The sequence below is a fragment of the Parus major genome, chromosome 5 (genome assembly GCF_001522545.3).
Source record: "Parus major isolate Abel chromosome 5, Parus_major1.1, whole genome shotgun sequence".
Classification (NCBI taxonomy): domain Eukaryota; kingdom Metazoa; phylum Chordata; class Aves; order Passeriformes; family Paridae; genus Parus; species Parus major.
The window spans coordinates 51397913-51417880 of record NC_031774.1 but is presented as its reverse complement, the minus strand read 5'-3'; the positions used below and the strand labels follow the sequence as shown (position 1 = coordinate 51417880).

The 19968-nt window shown below is 37.5% G+C and overlaps 1 protein-coding gene across 7 annotated transcripts in view; it reads right to left on the bottom strand.

The window, feature by feature from the left end:
* The window catches only part of TECPR2 (tectonin beta-propeller repeat containing 2), a 42113-nt gene that overhangs the window by 15368 nt on the left and 6777 nt on the right, over positions 1-19968 (bottom strand). For 6 of the 7 annotated variants that reach the window (XR_004497873.1, XR_004497871.1, XR_001522040.2 and 3 more), the window contains 12 exons: positions 19684-19841; positions 18226-18538; positions 17311-17443; positions 15584-16048; positions 13993-14993; positions 12459-12642; positions 10541-10714; positions 8208-8388; positions 6701-6842; positions 5242-5482; positions 4426-4515; positions 3345-3578 (listed from right to left, as the gene is read on the bottom strand). Coding sequence is in view for 3 of the 7 variants with exons in the window: in XM_015630180.1 (XP_015485666.1) it covers positions 3345-3578; positions 4426-4515; positions 5242-5482; positions 6701-6842; positions 8208-8388; positions 10541-10714; positions 12459-12642; positions 13993-14993; positions 15584-16048; positions 17311-17443; positions 18226-18538; positions 19684-19841 (3316 nt within the window). In the remaining 4 variants the exon portion in view is untranslated. The remainder of the gene's footprint in view (positions 1-3344; positions 3579-4425; positions 4516-5241; positions 5483-6700; positions 6843-8207; positions 8389-10540; positions 10715-12458; positions 12643-13992; positions 14994-15583; positions 16049-17310; positions 17444-18225; positions 18539-19683; positions 19842-19968) is intronic. The other variant, XM_015630182.1, reaches the window with a different exon arrangement.

Sequence of the window (19968 nt, the reverse complement as noted above, 5' to 3'; positions counted from 1 at the left end):
ATTTCTAAAGCGTGTTATAAATACGCTATTACAATAACCAAATTCAAGCAGGGAACCATTCCATGACGAATGTTATCAGCGCCTAGACAAACTTTCACATGACCTAACATGAACTCTTTTCTGTAGCTGGCCATGCCTGGAGACTTATAAAGGTGTTGATCTGCTAATACAGTCAGCAAAGAACATTCCTAACGCCACCAGCATTTCAAAGATACGGGAGCATATGGGTTATGCATTTCAGTGTTAACATACCAGTGTCACGTCTGTAAATAAAAGAACTGATTTTCAAACGGATTTATATTCACCACTGTACATATTTATTACACCAGTCTCAAATGTGGCAGTATTTTAACCCTGTCAGCACCATAAAAACAAAGCTGCTAAATAAGTGTGTGTTGGAATTTTAGTGTGGTTTGTGTTTGAGTTTAATCTAGATTCCTGCAAAGACAGTAGAGATGCAAACCTGGTATTTTAGACTAAAAAGAACTGCTAGTTAACTGTTTACTGAAACTCTTACTCTTTCACATTCATTTTAAAATAGCTGTGTGATGTAATATATCTAACATTTGATTTCCTTTTTTCACCTCATGTTGCACAAAACAAAGCTATGTAATGGAAAACAAGTTCCAAAGAAAGCAGGACTCAAGCTGTACAGATCCACTACAGAAGGACTACTTTGGTCAGACTCCAAAATGAAGACTAAAAATAGGCCTTGCTGGTTAACTGAACATGCCAGTGCTGCTTGGGATATCCCATTCTTGGTAACAGTTCTGTTTCCAGGGATGTGAAATTTGGCAACTAATCCTTGTAAAGTGCATCAGACACAGCATTCCTTAAAGAGAAGCATGGAATCTTATCCCACAGAGTGCAAATACAAAGCATTTATTTCTGCAGAATGCAATATTCCCAGTTGTTAGGGCTTGCTGGAAAAAAGAACAGGAAACAACAGGACAACATAGCTTTATCTTTTAATCATCTGTAATGGTAAACAGATCTCATTAACCAAAATTATTTAGCCTTCTGAATCACAGGAACAGAAATCATCCTATTTCATCCCAAAATTTCCTTTAACCAGACAGCTTCCTATAAAAACCAGAACGACAAAAACTTCTACTCCTTGGGATGAGAACATCTATAGTAACTTTCTTTTGTAGAGAGAGGCTTGACTTTGAGCTGCAAAGTCAAAATCTTGCTTAAAACCTCATTATTCCTTCTAATGAAGTATGACTCGAAGCAATGCCTTTGTCACATGATACCTCAGCTGTTGAAGTGTTCTGATCCAGACAAGCATCAGGCACTCAAACATGGAATCAGGTATCACCTACTCAGCATAGCTGGTATTAATTACGTCTACAGTACAATTTGATATTCAAAAACACAGCCCTTATGTAAATGTTTTGGGGTTTCTCCCTCCTCCCACTTACTGTTTGTATCTTAGGAGAAGGTCATGTTAACCACATTCACCAACTGTTTTAGAGCAAGTAGCATGAACCAGCAGCATTGTTTATTGTTAAAACCTAAAGGTCATTCTACTGTGTTTAGAAACCTTGATAGTAATACAGGAATGCTAATCAAAATAATCTACTGGGTGCTATTCCCAGTACATAATGTAAAAGGCAAGAGCTATATAATATTTCAGCCATAATGTTGGTAAACCCCACCATTTCCATACAGAATTCTGAACTGCATTTTACAGAAAGTTGCTCCCACCCTTCCTGCTCTCTGCACTTACAGTCCTATTGTTTCTGGAGTAAACTTAAACATATACTTGAACAGTAACAATAGCTCTCCAAATTCTTCAGCCCCATTAGAACAAATAAAGGCTTTTCTATTATAGCCATGGATATGCACTTGTTAAGCAGTAATGTACCACATGCAACTAAATGGAGGGAAAATGCCTACAACATTTTCACATTTCAGTGTTAATCCACAGTGACAGGTCCAGTGGAGTGTTTGAGTATTTCCTGACCCCAAATCTCTTCTATGCCACCATGGGCCACAGAGCTGACAGGAACAGCTGAATGTAAAGGCTGAATTTCTGAACTGCTGAAGTTCACAGGCCAGGTATTACAGTCAACTAACACCAATTACACTGATTTCCTGTATGAATTCTTTTGAGATTTTCAGACAATGGCCAGAAGTTACTTATATTTTCAGTTAAACAGTTACTGTCTAAACTGCTGGAAAACAGTGGTTCATGAGAAGAGTTTCAAATGACACTGAGGAACATGAGAAGGACAAAGTGGCCAAATCTATCCTGGAGGTCAGTAAAAGTAAAAGGCATCAATCAGTGTTTAAATAATGGTATGATGAGTGATTTGGAACCAATTCATCAGGTCTGAAAAATAACTGGCGTACAACTGACAAACAGGTTAATTTTAAAAGACACATTTTAGAATTTTTCTATCAAGTATTATAAACTATACAATAAAATTGTACATGAGGCTTAAACTCTGTCAGCTGTGTTTGCCTTTCCTTAAACCTTAAGTTAAAATTGCTTTTCTGTTCTCAGACCACTTATAAACATTGCCATAAAAAAATGGGAAAACTACAAACCAGTCAAATTATTTTTAAAATAGTGAGAGAATGGTGCATAATCTCAATTTCTTTTATCTTCATCTGAAACAGGAATGCAGATTAGCACAGAGGTAAGATTGCTCTAACTGTCAGACTATTAAAAAATAAATTTGATTAGAATATTACTCATGAAGTTGGCAAATAACCTGATTTATAAATACCCCAGAGCCAAACTCCAAACTGTGACTACATTTCAATGATCAAATCATGGTCAACCACCTAAGCAAATGAAAAGAGCAGCTAACCAGCATCACATTCTAAGCATTACACTTAATTATTACATCACAATCAATATGAACATGAGTGTTATCAGCTGCATCACTCATGAATGATGCAACTCTTGGAGCATAATTATTCCTTGGCAGGATGCTTTGATGACTCTGCTATAAATGAGTTTAACCATAGAATTCAGACCTTTGTGCCCTAGACCAGGTGATTATGGCTGCACTGAGGTACAAAAGCCAGACCAGTTAAAGTTGCTGGAGCTCCTGCACAGCACCATGTCAGGCTGACCCACCTCAGACAGACCAACTACAAGATGCACTGAACACACACAAAGTATCTTGCAAACAGGAAACTTGTTGTCTCCAGGAAAAGGCTAAACAGAACACTCTTTGAAAGCCACATCTGTTCCTGATGTTTTACAATCACCTGCCAATAGGTACTGTTTAATCCAGTAAATGTTATTATTCTGCATCAGTAAATGGAAGATATTTCTGAAAAACATGGCGTGCTAAGAGACTGTCAACTCAATAAAAATATCATACCTAGCTGGGAGAGATCCAGTTTGGTCCAATGCATCCCTGTTGGGCAGCTGGAGGAAAGTGTTCTTATAAATATCTGCCCAAGACTATCCAAGCCCCAAATGGCATCCTGGCAGGCAGAGTAGTGCACCATTTCAGCCTCCGGTGGCAGCTGCACCGTAGAAGGACGAAAATGAGGATTCTGATCACTGACACAAAACAGATCCTTGTTGCTTTGGCACAGCCACAAAAAGCTTCCTATGGAAAGGACACTTCTGTTATTAAAATAATTCCTAATCCACTCTGAGAAAGCTTACACATCTACTTTTTCTGAAAAAAATGATCACTACATTTGAAGGCAAAACTAAAGCTTCTTGGCTATGTTCATAGGATAAGGCTTTGAAGTACAAATACACATCCTAAGCCCTTATTTAGGCACTGAAATACTCAATTTCTCAAATAAAGGAAGTAGTAAGTGATCTCATTTGAAGAAATGTTTCATTTGAAGGAACTAATAGAGAGAAGACACATGCAATAGTGCACTATCACCTCTCTTTATTATTCTGCTCTTTTTTATCCTTGATAGTAGCCTTTGAAAAGCAGCATTCTTTTTCAGCTCTAAAACACATTTTTGCTACTAATGCCAGTGTACTTGGAAAATGCAATTGTTAGCTATTGTAACCAGCAGTTCAATTCCCTGACAGGGTCTCACTTTTACCAATAATGGGCAATTTTGCTGCAGTAACTGCACTGACAGGAGAAGCACTTGGTTAGTACAGGCATTTCAGCAAAGCATGCTCTGAAACTTTCAATTACAAATTCTGGCAATTCATGTTCTGGCAGTTTAGGAAGTTGCTGCTCCTGAGGACCACCCATTTCTCTGTCAGATGCCACTCCCCACCAAAGCTGAGAATGAATAATACATTATTTTAATCTCCAGCAGTTTTACAGACGTATTTCTATCCTACTTCAACTACTTCAGATCCCTGCAAACAGAAAAGACAACCAAAATCTGAAGTAATACAGCCTATTTAATTACTTACACCATCAATTCCGTTCTGTTTAAAAATCAGATATTATATGCCTGCACTGTTGATTTACCAACCTTCTTTAGATGAAGCTGGGGAAGCCAACACAAAAATCCATTTTGTGGCAGAAGCAGTACCACGAGGCACAATATTATTCCAATACGTGCCTTCAAAGAAAGAATGAGTGGTATTAATAAGAAACTTAGTTTTCTGTTAAAATTTGTTATTTTAAATTTAAAAGAAATTCTATTGCCATCAATTAATTATTAAATATATTTTAGACAAGATTTTCTAGGAAAATCTTTCAAGAAACTGTTGTGGGGAGCGGGAAGCCTTCTCCTGACACCTATGTAAACACACAGAGAGAAAACTGGGAATGCAGAAGAGGATAAAGAAGAATATTAATGGTCTTCAACAGAGGACCAATTTGGTGATGAGGTTAAACAATGCCCTAGATATATTGTAAGTGTTTATCAGAAATCAGAATTCTATTTTGAGAACTGTAGCAAGCGAAATAAAGCAATCCCTCTATTAGCACTGTAAAACCATAACAGACTGTCACACTGATCATGAGCCAGACTCCACTGTGCAAGATAAATAGGTTCAGCATCCTAAGATTGTCTTCATATCCCAGAGAAGAGACACATCTAGGTATTAAAAGCAGTAACTTGTGCACAGTTCACTGGTTGACAATGACTTTTCCATGAAAAATATTTCCCTTTAAATGAGAAAATATTTAAGACCAAATGCTAATGAATCATTTAATCTTTAAAAAAGTTAAAGCTGCCCTGACTTGACATGGGTAATTTCTATAGTGATAGAGCTGAAGTTAGTTATTTCCTTCTGTTTAATATTCATAACTTTAAAAAATTAAGATGCAAAAGCACACCAACCTATTAAGTTTCCCTTTGCTACATGGAATTCGTTTTTGCCTGAAGAGATCCAGACTCCACTACCATTAACTCCGAGGAGGCTGGGTTGACACTGAAGCTGCTGTGACCAAAATGCCATTCGAAGCTTGTCAGCCACCTTCTCCACAGGTGCCTGAGCTGCTGTTGCCACAGTGTGAGTTGCCTGGATTATGGTCTGGAACAGGCTGCACTGGTCAAACACTACATAATCAGTGATGCTTACCTGGGGAAAAAAGAAAAAAAGTGCTCTTGATAATTAGTTAAGCTGTGGAGTGAACTGCACAATTTTTCTCCAGAAGCTTTTTTAGAAATATTCAAAGTGTAGGAAGGGAAAAATAAAAATAGTACATTTAGAGTAATTGTCTTGCTAATAAGCCACAATCAATATTAAACGCCACCTTACCAACTCCCTTCTACCCAACAATCCATTCAGAAAGCTGCATTTTAAGACAGCCCTTTATTTTAGGATGTCTCCTTCTAAAAACATGCCATGCTCTACAATCGAGGAGGTGAATTTTCAGTTTCCCAAGGGAAAAGAGAAACTTGCACAGTGCAGCAATTCAAACCACATGGCAAAAAACTTGAATGCAATACTCATTTGCAACTACCTCATGGACATTTTAATTCACAGTGCAGAAGGAGGCCTAAATAAGCAATTGCCATCTAGGTTGGCAACACCTAGAATGGGATGAAATGCCTAAGACACAAAAAGAGCAGCAGTTTGCCAATAACCTCAAAGCCAAGCTACTCATGATGCCCACATGCAAAAAGGGATTATACATGCACATGGACCAAAATTCTAAGATAACGAAGGTAGGCATGTAGACAAATTTTCTGTAAGACTGTTTTTGCACTCTCTTCTTCCCCACTTCTGTCTCTGGAGAAAACAAGAAAAGCTGGAGAAACAAGAGTAAGGAATTCCCAATCAATACTAGACAGTACTTGAAGTAACTGAGTTGGCTTCACCCACATGAACTGTGGCTGAAGCAAGCAGCTCCACATGGTTCAAAGAAACCTCAACTGAATGGAAAAATGTGAAACATAATTATTTTTCATGGTGACTTATTATTTATTTTCTCTAGCTAAGTATAAAGATGGGCACTGGAAGAGAAGAGGTTGCATTCAGCAGCCAGACTTGATACCCTGACTCAACAGCATGTCCTACGACCTGGCAGAGCATTTCTTGTGCTCTTGAAAGCTTCTGCAATGCTGCTCTGAATGATCGTGGGATGGTTTTCATCCCCTCTTTATAGCAGACACAAAAAGAAGATTTCAGCCATAGCCACAACACAGAAGTTTTAATATACTGAATTAAGTGTCCTATAAAATATCAAGCAATTAATGGATTTTTATATTTTTTTTAGAATCTTGTGGGAAAACAACAAAAATAATCAACCCAAGGCAAAAGACTAAACTGAAAGCAAAATAAAAAAATGCCTACTTGCCACCAATGATTATCATCTCCTTGTGGTTTCTTTGAAACTATACCAGTCCTGAACCAGAGATTGCCATGGATATCCAGAGCCCATAATGTCTGCTGATCACCAAGGGTTATGCACACTGGTTCCAAAGCTTGCATTTCACTGGAAATGCAAACAAGTAAAAATGTTAAAAACCTGAATTCAAATTTATATTAATGGTATTTTAAGGAAAGTATTACAACTCTGATAGTTTAACATGGTTGAAATCCAGTGGGGCAGAGCTAAAAAACACATTTACATTACATTTTCAGTTATTCAGTACTTTATATTTTGTTTAAGTAAAAAACATTCAACAATAACAACAAAAACCACGAGTCCTTCAAAGATCACTCAAGATTTGAAACTTGGATACATAACAATAAAACTAAACAAGCCCCATTTTGTTCAGTAAATAACCAATCAAGAGCTGTGCTCTTTAAGCTTTTGATAAAAAAGCTTCATAAATGTATCTCTTCAACTTCAGACTCATTCTGAGAACAATACCTGCAGTTCAGGGACCACAAACAGAAAACTCAACTATATGACAAAGATAAATGCTGAATTTAGGACTGTAAGTTTCCTGCATAAGTAAACAATTTTCAAGCTCAGAAAGTCAACAGGGTCAGGTGATCATATCAGACACTGAAAAGGCAGCAAACAATGCTAGTTCTTTCAGATAACCTTTCTTGATAATTTAAGAACAAATAGTGACTGCTCTCTGCAATTTTAACACAAAGCTCAAGAACATGAAATGTACCTAAGGTGTAGGTCAAGCAGGTATTTTCATTAAACAAACTCATTAACGTACAAGCAAATTTCACATTTGAACAAAGACACAGTAGTTTCTCAGACTGTTCAAGAGCCAAATACCAGGCTGGGAGGTAGCACAATTTGAGGTTTCACAATAGGGTATTCAGTAGATAAAATCACCTGACCACACAAACTTGAATTTCTTCCTAAACTTGCACCAGGCTGATGTCACAAGAGACACTAAACTCTACATTCTCAAAGCCAGAAGTAGAGACTCAGTAGAGACTTTTAACTTTATCACAAAGGAACTACCACGAGCATAGGATCAACGACAAAGCTAAATACCAACTACACAAAATACTTATAAAAATCTGTGGCTGGAAGTACATAAGTGTTGTCCAGCTGTGTGGATGACCAAGAAAATGCACACATTTATTCTCAGGGAAAAGAAAAAACAAAAAAAACCTCCCCAAAAAACTGGAGAGCTCCTTAAAACAATTATGGCACAGATTAAAGAAGCAATATTTAATAAAAAAGTCACGTTGACAGACATTATAAAGATGTTTTAAAATTTTTTCTCACTCAGGAGGAAGGACAGCTAAAACAGATGTATGCACACACACACAGTGGCATACAGACACACGAGTTCAGGTAATACTTTTTCAAGCATGTAGGAGTTCCAGCACAATTATTTTTGTCATTGTGGTTATACCCAGCATGTCCCATGGGAGTTATTACCTGACAATATCACTCTTCCACTGCTCTCCTTCAGGACAAAAGCTGCGCACTCCCTCCCGGTACAGCAGGGCCCGCTGCTCGCTCAGAGCCCACACCACATTGTTTCTGGATGTGACCTGTGACAGTGGATAAGGGCAGTCAACCTTTACTGCTCGGGCACAAGGACGATCCACACTCAGGCCTAGAAATCAGAAAATGAGGATTGCTTTACAAATTTTGGCTTTTTGCAACAAAAGGAAAGAGATAAAGCAACTTAATAAAGGAAAATGCAGAAGGGAATCTCCTTGACATGCTAGCATTTGTCATTTGATCAGTTTCCTTGAGTGACTTTTCTTTCTAAAAACTATTAATGATTTCCTCTAAGACTGCTGACCTTACATTTTAAAAAATAAGACACTACATTCTTCAACATCCTCCACAGTGCATGTCCAGTCCTGTCATTTCTGTTCCTTTTCTCCCTCTAGTGTCAGCACCAGGAATCTCCATTTATAAAACCTCTACTGGAGCTGACAGAGCATCAAAGAAAAAGCCAGTAATGGAAGAACTTTTGCCCAAAACATGCCAGGGAGAGAAACAACCTGATCTGAATTGTGATCTGAATTGCAGACCAATTACAAAAGAGCATGCCACAGTGTGTAGTACTGAAAGAAGCAGAGAGGTTCTGGTAGATTTACAGGCAGTTTGCACACATTTCTACATCTAATCTACAGGAACATGTCTTCTTTACAATTACACTGAAGCTTGATTTAAATGCATGAAACTGCACGTGAAACATCTCAGGAGATACAGCTTTTGGTTCACCTCCTCATGCTGCCAAAGCCAGTATGTACAGACTCATGTGTATGATATATTCTAGACTAACAAGAACAGTCATTTCTAAACCTCTGAGCACACATTTTTGTTATAAATGTTACACTAGACAGTGAAGGGAATGAAAAGATCCTGGAGAAACAATTTTCACTGGCTGCCTCTCATTAGAAAGATAGATATACTGAGAATTTATTTTTTGCATCAAAAGACAAATTTGGAAGCCTAAGAACAGCAGAATGTATGCTGATGTAATCAAAACAATTTCTCAAAGGGAAGACCACTGATTCAAACCTCCACAGAGCTCTGTATGATTAGCATCCAAAATTTACTCTCCATTACCACTATTCATGCCTGTTGGCAGTATGCATGTGACCATGGGCAGGCCACTTGATCACTCTGGGACTACTACACATAACTAAAAAAAAATAATTTTAGTAGCATATCTTTGAAACAGTGATGTGTACTTAAAACAGTTTTCTTAATCACCAAGAATTTCTGCCTGGTGCTATAGTAATTAAACCTAAAAGAGAAAATACAAGACTGCCAAAATTAAATGAATGGTAAATGAGAATTTTGATAGCCACTGAGACATGCTATCCTGTTTCTGTACACCTTACAGTTTCCCTTTAACCCAGTCCTCTTCTTCATTCACCAGTAACTCCTTCATCAAGCCATTGGTAATTTTTCCTTAGTAATTAAACTCTATGTGCAAGCCCCACACACCTGAGAGTCCTTGATCGTTTTCTCCCTTAACTCTGAAACTAGTACTGCCATCCTTCATCCTAGCTCCTTGCATTTAGCCTGAACATTGTTTGCATAACACCTTCCAAATACATCCTCTTCTACTCACTGAAGAACTTAAAACTAAGGCCATGACTTCAAAGTTGTGACTACTTTGGCCACTACTGCCCCTTTCTCCAGTTTGTGCCTCATTCATATCCAGTAAGAAGGCAGCTCCAGATTCCTGCTCCACAGCCCATTCCATTCTCCCATGGCTTTGCTTTCTCTGTCACATAAAACACATACCACTTGTCTATACTTCCAAAGCACTTCACAATCTTCTGTGTCAGAATACCTTCCTGTCATTATCAAGTGGTAACTCTTACCTTCTAGAGATCTGTGCTTTTCCAAACACAAAGCTTCTACTTTTCCCTATTCTGCCCACTTAAGGCTGAATTGTTTCAGTGCACCATACCACTTTCAAAGCAAGGATATTATTCTGATATTTTCCACAATCCCTTTCCATTTATCTCCATCCATCTAATTTTCCCTATGCTATGTATTCTCTGTACTGTATGTACTCCACTTGGCATACACAAAACAAGTGGCCATGAACTGGCTTTTCCATTCCCTTAATCACACAAAATCTCACAACTGTTTCCAAGTGTTTCTCAAGATAAAATGGTTTCCTTTTGCCCTGGCTGCGGATAAAAGTTTATAGAAAATTGCCATCATTCTATAGACATGAAATCTAATAATCTCAACCCACAAAAATTCGAAGAGCCTGCAATTAATTCAGGTACCTGTTTGCAGATACAGATCTCCATTTGTTCTGATAATCCAGGCGGTGTCATCACTTAGAGCTACAAATACAGCCTGGGGTAAAGCCTCATACCAGTGCCGTTTTCCTTTTATAGTTACTTTTCCACAAGCAAAAGCTTTGTTAGTCTTCTGTTCAATCTTCCAGAGAAGTGCCCCTGTATGAGAAAGAAAGAACATAATAGCACTCAGCAATTACTGCAACAGACACAGGTGACATGTCCTAGCTACACCCAAATTAATAGAAACCAGTAGCATTAAACAAAAATGCAAGTTTAAAAAGCTCTTACAATTTTTTCTTTGAAAAAGCAAGACCAGAACAGTAACTGACTTCTAATATATAATAATATCTTAAAAAAGAAAACCAAATGGAACCCCAAACTTAACTGCTGGCTTCTACCAGAACTGTACATTGTCATAATAATTTCCTTTGAATGATTCCACAAGGTTGCATTCAATTCCATTTTGACATGCTGTGGTTAACAAGCTCCCGTATTAATAAACCCATGGCAAACTGTGGATGCTAGAAACTTCCACAGATTCAGTGAAAAACTGGATGAATTCCTGGAACTGAAGGATAAGAAATGCAGAGAAACAACCTTTTGCTCAGGCAATCTGACCAAGGGCAAACATGACACATGTTCATGCCTTTCACTCTTCTGCAGGGACCTGCTGTTGGACCACTCTTAAGGGTAAGATACTGAGCTGGATGAACCCACGCTCTCACCTACTGCAAGTACTCTCAAATTGTTTTGGCTATAGCAAAACTCAGCTACAGATCAAATAAAATTTCTTTCTTCTTAAAATAATAGAAAGTCTTCCCCTACAGAGAGAAGGGAAGATTGACGTGCTTTTAGAGATCACAGGGAAGAAAAGTAGTCGCAAGGCAGGAGACAAAGAAATTAAAATGGCTGAGAAACTTTTTATTTTCACTCCAGTCCTGGAACAATCCGTAAGGCCAAAAGTGACGCAAGTTTATAACCAAAACCTGCTTATTTTTAATCCAACATAATCCTCATTCACAATCATCCAGAACAAATGCATATGCAAATGTACTAAAACTTCAAAGTTTTTTTCTTCAGTATTTAAAAAGAAAGCAAATCAACCAACCCACGCATACACAAAGCCGATTCTACGTTTACAATAAAAGGAACTTCAAAACTGTGAATCACAGAATGATTTGAGTGGGAAGGGATCTTAAAGATCATCTAGCTCCAACTCCACTCCCAGGGTAGAGACACCTCTCACTGGACCAGACTGCTGAAGGCCTCATCCAGCCTGGCCTTGAACACTTCCATGGATGGGGAATCCACAGTTTCTCTGGGCAGCTTCATCCTGTGCCTCACCACCCTCACAGCCAAGAACTTGTATAGCTCTGTAACAAAAATCAAGGTTTTGTACAGACAAGGAGCCCTTCTCTGCCTACCACTCAACTGCTGCTTCTGAAGTTCACTTTAATCAGGCAAACGCACATTGAAAACCTCCCAAAATGCAATGTGAACCTGTCAAAAAGACAGTCACTTAAACTGGAACATGGGGTGCAGAGGTAGTGAAGATGCAGTCATATAACTGTGATCACTTAAAAAGCAAACAAAAAGAAATCCAAACCAACACACTACTTTTATGTGAAACAAGCCCTAAACAGCCAAGTTTCTTGAAGAAATTGATTTGAAAAAAAACCCAAACAAACAATAAACTGCCCATGTGGAAATTACATATGAACTCAACTGTATCCGTAATCCCATAAAAATGACAAGTTTCACCTAATTAAATAATAACTGATATTAAAAGAAAGCAAAAAACATAAAAAATAAACAACCAAATAACAAAAACAAGGAAAAATGCCCAAGTTTATCCAAGTTTTCTATTTACAAGGCAACAGTGAAGCAGAAGCCAACCCACCTGAAGGGGAAACTGCCACTTGCTGGACTCCATCCTCAAACTTCTGCCAGCGCAGCCCAGCTGCAGGAAGGGCACTGCAGTACAGGCTGCCTCGGTAGTCCAAGCACCAAATATATTTTTCTGAGACAACCAGGCTCAGGATGCCATAACCAGGACCAGAGTATCCCATCCAGCTCTCTGCAAACTAAAAACTGTAGAGTCAGAACAGTGTCAGGTGTCTTCAAACTGCATAAGAAAATGGGTATATAAGACCAGCTCCCACAGATTTAAAAAAAAAAAAAGCTAAACTTAGGTACTTTAAACAATGAATAAATTTGCCTCATGTAAAATAAAACTACATCTGTCACTGTTCTTTCTCTAAGGGAGTATGTGCACAATGAGACTGCTAGAACAACAGATTTAGCAAAAAAATAAACTCCTCCACCCTGCCATCCATGTCCAAAGAAGGAATACAAAGAAATGTACAGTCTGCTGGTAGTCCAGGAAATTATTCACTGTCTAGGAAGTGATGAGCCAAGGGAACAAGACAGCTGAAGGGCAGAGACAGCTGAATATCCAACTCCAATACTCCCTGCATGGTAGAGGAGCCACATCTTGCAGAAATTTGGTTTACAGCCTGCCCTCTTAAATTTTGATTGCTTGCATGAGGTGAACTCAAGCACTGCATACATTACCAGGGGGCTTTTCTGAACATGACAGAGTATAAGAATACTGTAACCTGAAACTAAAACCTTCTGCACTTTGGGCTGCAGCTGGGACACCATCAACTTTTAACTCAACCTTTATGAATGGATATTTGATTGATCTCAATACAAGGCTGTTACAGATGTAAAAGAAACAAAATTCCCACCCTACAAGAACTGCATTTCCTTCTTAAGACTTCTGCTAAAAGTCCCAGCAATTCTGGAAAGTTTGCAATTTAATATAGTTAATTTTACAATTAACTATAGCACTTCTTTTTTATAGTGTCTATGAGGATTACCCACAAAATAACGATGAAGGAAAGAAAAAAGAAACTGTCAACATTCTAAACAGTACTTACTGCTGGCTACGGGGCAAAGATTAATCCTTATTCTGAGTATTTACAGGTAAAACAATCCTTAAGCAGAAGCCAGTCATGTGAGATAATTAGCATTAATTCTCCATGAAGTCAGCTGAATTTGGGAACAGCATCACGTAGAATTTGGACTACTGGAGATCCAAACTAGCAGCAGCATTTGAGCGTGACTGGGTTTTACTGTTCACTCTTTAATGGATGGGTTTCTAACAGCATTTTTGTTGAGCTGGGAATAATACAGCCAGAACAGCTTCCTTGCATTGCAAGCACATATCACCCACTCTGAAGTCAGATACATCACATTTTTTAAGAGTTACAACACGTACTGTTGTTTGGCTTTATACTTTTGTACTGAATCAAATGAAAAAAAAATTGCTTTCCTAAAGATGTAAAGGACAGTAATTGCAGGAATGTTTCTTTTGAAAAGCTGTTTCTTTTTAAGGTTAAAGGTACTTTAATTAAACAGAAAAGAAATACCTGGTCGGATTTTAACAGCACCATTTCATCTAGGCTTATCTTGGCTACATCCTGTGCACCAGGCACAGCACCAATTTCAGGCATGCTGGTCTCCGAGGATGAATATGGTAATCCATGTCCATAAATATCCTCTTCATCACTTGAGGCAGATTTTTCAGTCTTACTTTCATGAGTGTCTGCAACCCTTTCAGCAGTGCTAGTACTACATTTAGCTTTGATTGCACTTTCAAAATTCCACCCAGAAATGGAACAGTTATCTGAATGAACACTGTCAGAGATGTCGCACTGGAGCGCAGAAGGGTCTGAAAGAGCACTGTGGATTAGGGAGAGCTTCTGTTTGTCTTCCTCACCAGCTTCATCACTTTCCTTTGGCATCAGGGATGTCTGAACACCAAGTATACTATCACATTCCAAAAACATCTGGTCTGTAAGGTCTGGATCTTCAGAAGATTTTTCAGTATCCTGCATCTTCATTTTATCCAAGTCTTCATCTATTTCACACAATGTAGGAAAATCCTGCTCCTCCTCCTCCTCCTGGCTCAGTTTTCCAGGACAGCATTCATTGCTTGCAGAAACCACACCACCATTACATTCACCACCAACACTGCTTGTCAAGTCTTCTGCGAGCATCAGAGGAGATGCACACGTCAAAGTATCTATAATAGCTGAAGTACCCATGCCACTGTCACTGTTTGGAAGTTTCTGTAAATCAACCAAATCTCCATTTTCTTCATTAATTAATACATTGGCTGACTCGGGAGACTGTAGGACACTGAAAGTTTCTGAACCGTTATCTTCTGCCAGGATTGTATGGGACTCCACACTGAACATACTTTCCTGATCTGGAGATCCAGTACTCAAATGATCAATGCTGCCACTCATTATGCTGGAAGTTATGGAAAAGGAGTCTGCATTCAAGGAATGTGGACTGTCACCAGAAAGCTGACGCTCATAAATTGGTGTGCCTTCCAGAGAGCTGTGGTTTCTCCTTGTCCCACTTTCTGTTATCACACACACACACGTGAAAAAAAAAGGAGAAAAGTAATCTTAATAAAATCTGTTCAATCCCAGTACCAAATAAATATTTTTAGAACTGTTGGAAGAACAAAGCTAAATCTATATTTTAACCATACTGAATTTTTTAAAAACTTTAATAATAAATGATACATATAAAGCCCCAAAAAGTCTTAATACAGTAAACAATTAAAATTATCGAGTACTCACACTACTTCATCAAACTGAAGAGGATGGCTAAGAAAGGCACTGCCAAATATTCTGAATAGGATGAATAGGTATTACACAATTCCAACATAAAACTGGACAGAGTTCACTGTATGCTCCCATTAGAACTCAAAACATGTTTACATAAAGCAAAATAAAAGAAATAAGCCCCAAACAGATCTAAAATGACTTAATCAATTTACCACTTTAAAAAGAGATTTTCATCTTAAACAGAAATGGCCCACCACAACCTCTCAACCATTTCAGAAGCACAACAGCACAGTATTCATGAAGCCTGACGAACACAGACTCTTTCATGTAACATGCTATAACAAATGAGCAGTGTTAGGAAAAGCTCTGCTTGACCTACCCTGTTTCTTCTTTTTTTTCTTTTTCACCTTAATTGGCTTTACAATAAGTTCTTGATCAAAATCTTCAGAGCTGATGGTGCTGAACCGCTGTGAAGAAAGTTGACCTTCTCTCTGGGCTTCTGGAAGTTGGTCTGTACACATCATAAAGCTCGAGCCACTGTCCACAGAGTTCACAGAGCTGCTCCTGCTTCGTGATTCACTTACTACAGAGCAGCCCCTTTTCCTGATTTCATTGCTCAAGTCTCCCACTCTATCAAAACTTTTCTCTGATAGTGTTGGAGTTTCCAGATCATCTTTCACTGAAGAAGTAGTGCCATTTTTATCACCAGTAACTGAAGGGGAAGTAACCATTTTTTTTTCTGTTTCCACTGAAGGGCTGGATGATACAGATGAAACTACTGATGATGGGGTCAGCAATTTAGGACTTGTATCTGTTAAAGGATTTGACAATTTTGAATTCGCATCTGAAATTGTCCAAAAGAAAAATAAAATATAAATACTAGCTCAAGTATAAATACTAGCATCAAGTGAGCAAGGGCATAATTTTAGAGAGTATTGAAAGAATATTTATAAAAAAATAAATTCTAAGCTAACAACATTTAAAAATAAATACTTGTGTGCTCACACACACACACTGTAAACTTCCTGCAAATTAATCTACATGAAAGCACTTCCCCCAAACCCTGTATCAAGTTTCTATTAGCAAAATTCTGAATTTATATGTATGTAAAAAGAACAGCACAGGTCTGCAGCTTGGAAGATCCAATCACACACTGAAGTGCCATCCTGTATCTTTAATGTCCTCATTCAAGTATTCAGTAGCTTGAAAAAAAATTCAAGGAAAAATACCAGATAAATCACTGTAGTGATTAGAAGAAAATATACTTCTTCTAAAGGCTACTTTCAAACTGTACTTGAAAGTTGAGATTAAAATAATAAACAGTCTCAAAAAGTTTGTGAGTAAAGAACTGCCTAAATGACTAAAGCTATTGCCAGTATGCAATAACAAGAAAGTTAAGTTCTTCAGCATTCAATGAGACTTCATAGCATATTTATTAGCATTTCACTAAAACAAAGCTAAGATGGAGTATTTAAATGCATTAGTAGTCCATTTTAAAGAGTTCTGGTAACATAAATGTTTAACTCAGATGACAACAAGTATGAAACAGTTAAATTATTTCTGAAATTTTAGTGAGCATTCTTTGGATTTATTTGCCAATTTATTTTCTAGGAAGGCCGAGATTTTCCCTGGAATGTGGCTGGTGACAGGTGGCACAGAATCAACGTGTTCAGCTATTGACTGATCCTAAAGAGATAACCATGATCAGGAATCCAGACTGCTTTCAGCATCATGGTTCAGAATGAGCTCTCAAATGCACAGATTAGAGATGCCTCATAAGGTTAATGCTGATCTACTCTCAAAAAAGGCAAGCATATTTAATTTCTTAATGCCCCCATTCTCACCGCAGCCAAAAGAGAAGCTCAGATAAGCAGATAAACCAGATCTCTAAATATAACCTATCAGAACAGATGAGTAATTCTACAGAACCTGGCAAGTTTCTGCAATAATCTGAAGGATTTTGTCTGAGGTTTGATTTGTTACAGTTTTGTTGGGTTTTTTCAATTAAAAAAGTACAATAGGCACCGTGTTCCATGAGGTACACACTACTTTATACATACTAAATTAACTAATTTCTACATACTAAGCTTACTAATCTATACAAACCTATTGATGACAGTCCTTCAGGTCTATTTGAAATTCTTATTATGTCTCTATCTCCCTTTAAGAGAAAAATCTCATTGTTGGTACAGGACACAGACACAATATCACCGTATCCCTCCAAGCCACCAATCAAAGCCTGTAAAGAGTCAAGAGAGAAAGAAATAATTAGCATTAGATTAACACAGTGTTTGCACACCATGGTACTCTTAACAAAAGCATTTGCTGATTTTAATCAACATAAACAGTTACAGGTAAAAGATTTTTATTTCATAAAAAATAAGAAAATAGAAAAAAGAAACAGAAAGGAACCCTTTAACAATGATGAAGCTCCATTTTTATACTAATTTAAATTCAACAGATCTATTCTTTGTTCAACTAAAGGCAACTAAATATAACACCTTAAGCAATATATAATTTGGTGGCAGAAGAGTGCCATATAATACCATTTAGACAAAAATATACTAGCTTGCATCCATGTTCATATGCATTTTTAGGACAACAAAATAGCTAACACTTCACTGTATACCAAATAAAAGATAATACATCTCTTTTTCAGACACCAAGAGTAGTAGAAGAATAAATAGTTTCAGGCACATTTTATAGGCCTAAAATATCTTTTTGCATTAATTCCTAGACTGTAGTTTCTGTATGTTTCACTAAGCATCAGAATTATTTATGATGTTAACATCTCAACTGAAAGCTTTAAATATATGTAATTTTCATAGACAACATACTGAGCTAGTTGGTGAGTATATCATTGCAATGACAACTTGAGAAGGGAGAAAATAAATATTCATTTTTTGATTTTAAATAGGGATTTAAATCACAGCCATAAAATGCATAACCAAAACAGTCTCATGGTATAGCATGAACAACAACATGGAAGAAACAAAATATGCAGCCATAAAATTTACCTACCTGGTTCACAGTGTCTAGCAAATAGATGCTGTATTCGTTCCAGGTCAGCACCCATCCTTCTTGGAAAAAACATGAGACAAGCCCAAGGTGTTTCTCTTGAGAGCTGTAACTTCCTCTGTCAGGTGGTTCCAAACGAGGATACAGTTCAAAAGTTTTTATTCCTCCAGCAAATACATCTTTTAATATGAATGTGGCCTGAACAGTCCCGTGAACATCAGACTTCCACAGACGAAGCCCAGGTCTGGCAGCAAATAGTGTCAAGTCACTCTGTTTACACAGGCCAGGTATAAAACATGCTCCAAATTTGCCAGTGCTAAAATGCAAAAGAATTTCTTTTAAAAGCTATATACTCAACTTAGAAACAATTTAAAAACAAATGGCCCAAATTTACAACCACAAATTATCAAAAGTCTTTGATTAAAATATTCAGTCAAATGTCTGAAGTACAAATTTAGTTATAGTAAGACAAGAGCGGTAATTCCAAATAACAAGTTTCCCCGCAGCTTTCAGTGTCAGACACTACATAAATTAAACAAGTTAAATGACTCCCCCTAATAAGCTACATAGCCTTAATGCCACTCTGTCCATCTCAAAAAGATGCTACTATGCACTCTTCCTTCTCCCAGAATTAATAAAAAACAAGCAAAACACTACAAACTAATGCTAAGAAACTGAAATCCTTTACTTGCAACAAGCATGGAACAGGCCTCAGCTGTTAAACCCTTCATTTCTCATACACAGAACACCATTATTATCATCCAAGAAAATCCTTCACATATAAGACTATTCCTCTTGCTATTCCTCTTACTATTCATATCCCTGGAAGATACATCATAAACCCTCTTTCAAGGGTGAATTTCCTCTCCTTAGAGATAGAGTCAGTCATGCTGTTCTATGACCAGGTTCTCTCTTCCTCACCCAAGAGGGGTTACATAAAAGAAGATGCCAAAGCCACACAAGAGGTTCCTAGTCTTCAACACAAATTTAATTGCTTACATTCTCCCAATTAACTCACTTCAGTGTATAAGAAAAACAGAGGTAATGACTTGCTTTTTCAGTATCAAATAATTTTCAATATAAAAAACTTTCAAATACCAAATACTGCATCCCCCATCACCCAGACTTGATTACAATGCTTGCTCACTCCAAGTCACAGTAAACAAAGAGGGACTGCAGAAGTTTGACAGTGTTATCAGTTTAAACAATGAGAAAACACCTTAAATATTTTTGCCTAATAGTGTCTTGAAAATATGACTGTGACATACTTGCAACCACATACTTTCTAAATAGGTATAATTGTTATTTCATGTTCGATCACATAGAGATATTGTAATTAGCTTTTTATGAGCAGACTGCTGTGTTGTATTAATTTTTACTGCCTAGATCACTCTGTCTGTAATTCACTTTGAAACACAAGAATTAATAGATGAGCCTGCATCAGGATTTTATGAGGGTTACTTTTTTCTGGGCTGTGTTCCAACTTGGTTGACGGATTTCTCTTCTGTGTAAAAAAGCAGAGTCCGCTGTAAAGTAGAGACAAGCAGCACCTTCTGGTTGTAATCCAACTGGACAATCGAAGATGGCTCTTCCAATACAAGGCTGGAGTTGCAAATACCCTTTCAAAGACATACACAGTTCACAAGAGTCAAACCCTCCTAAAAATACAAGGTAGTAACTAACACTTCAAAGGTATTTATAAGCCCAAGAGAAAAAACAAAGCAAACAAAAAAGCTTTTGAACTCC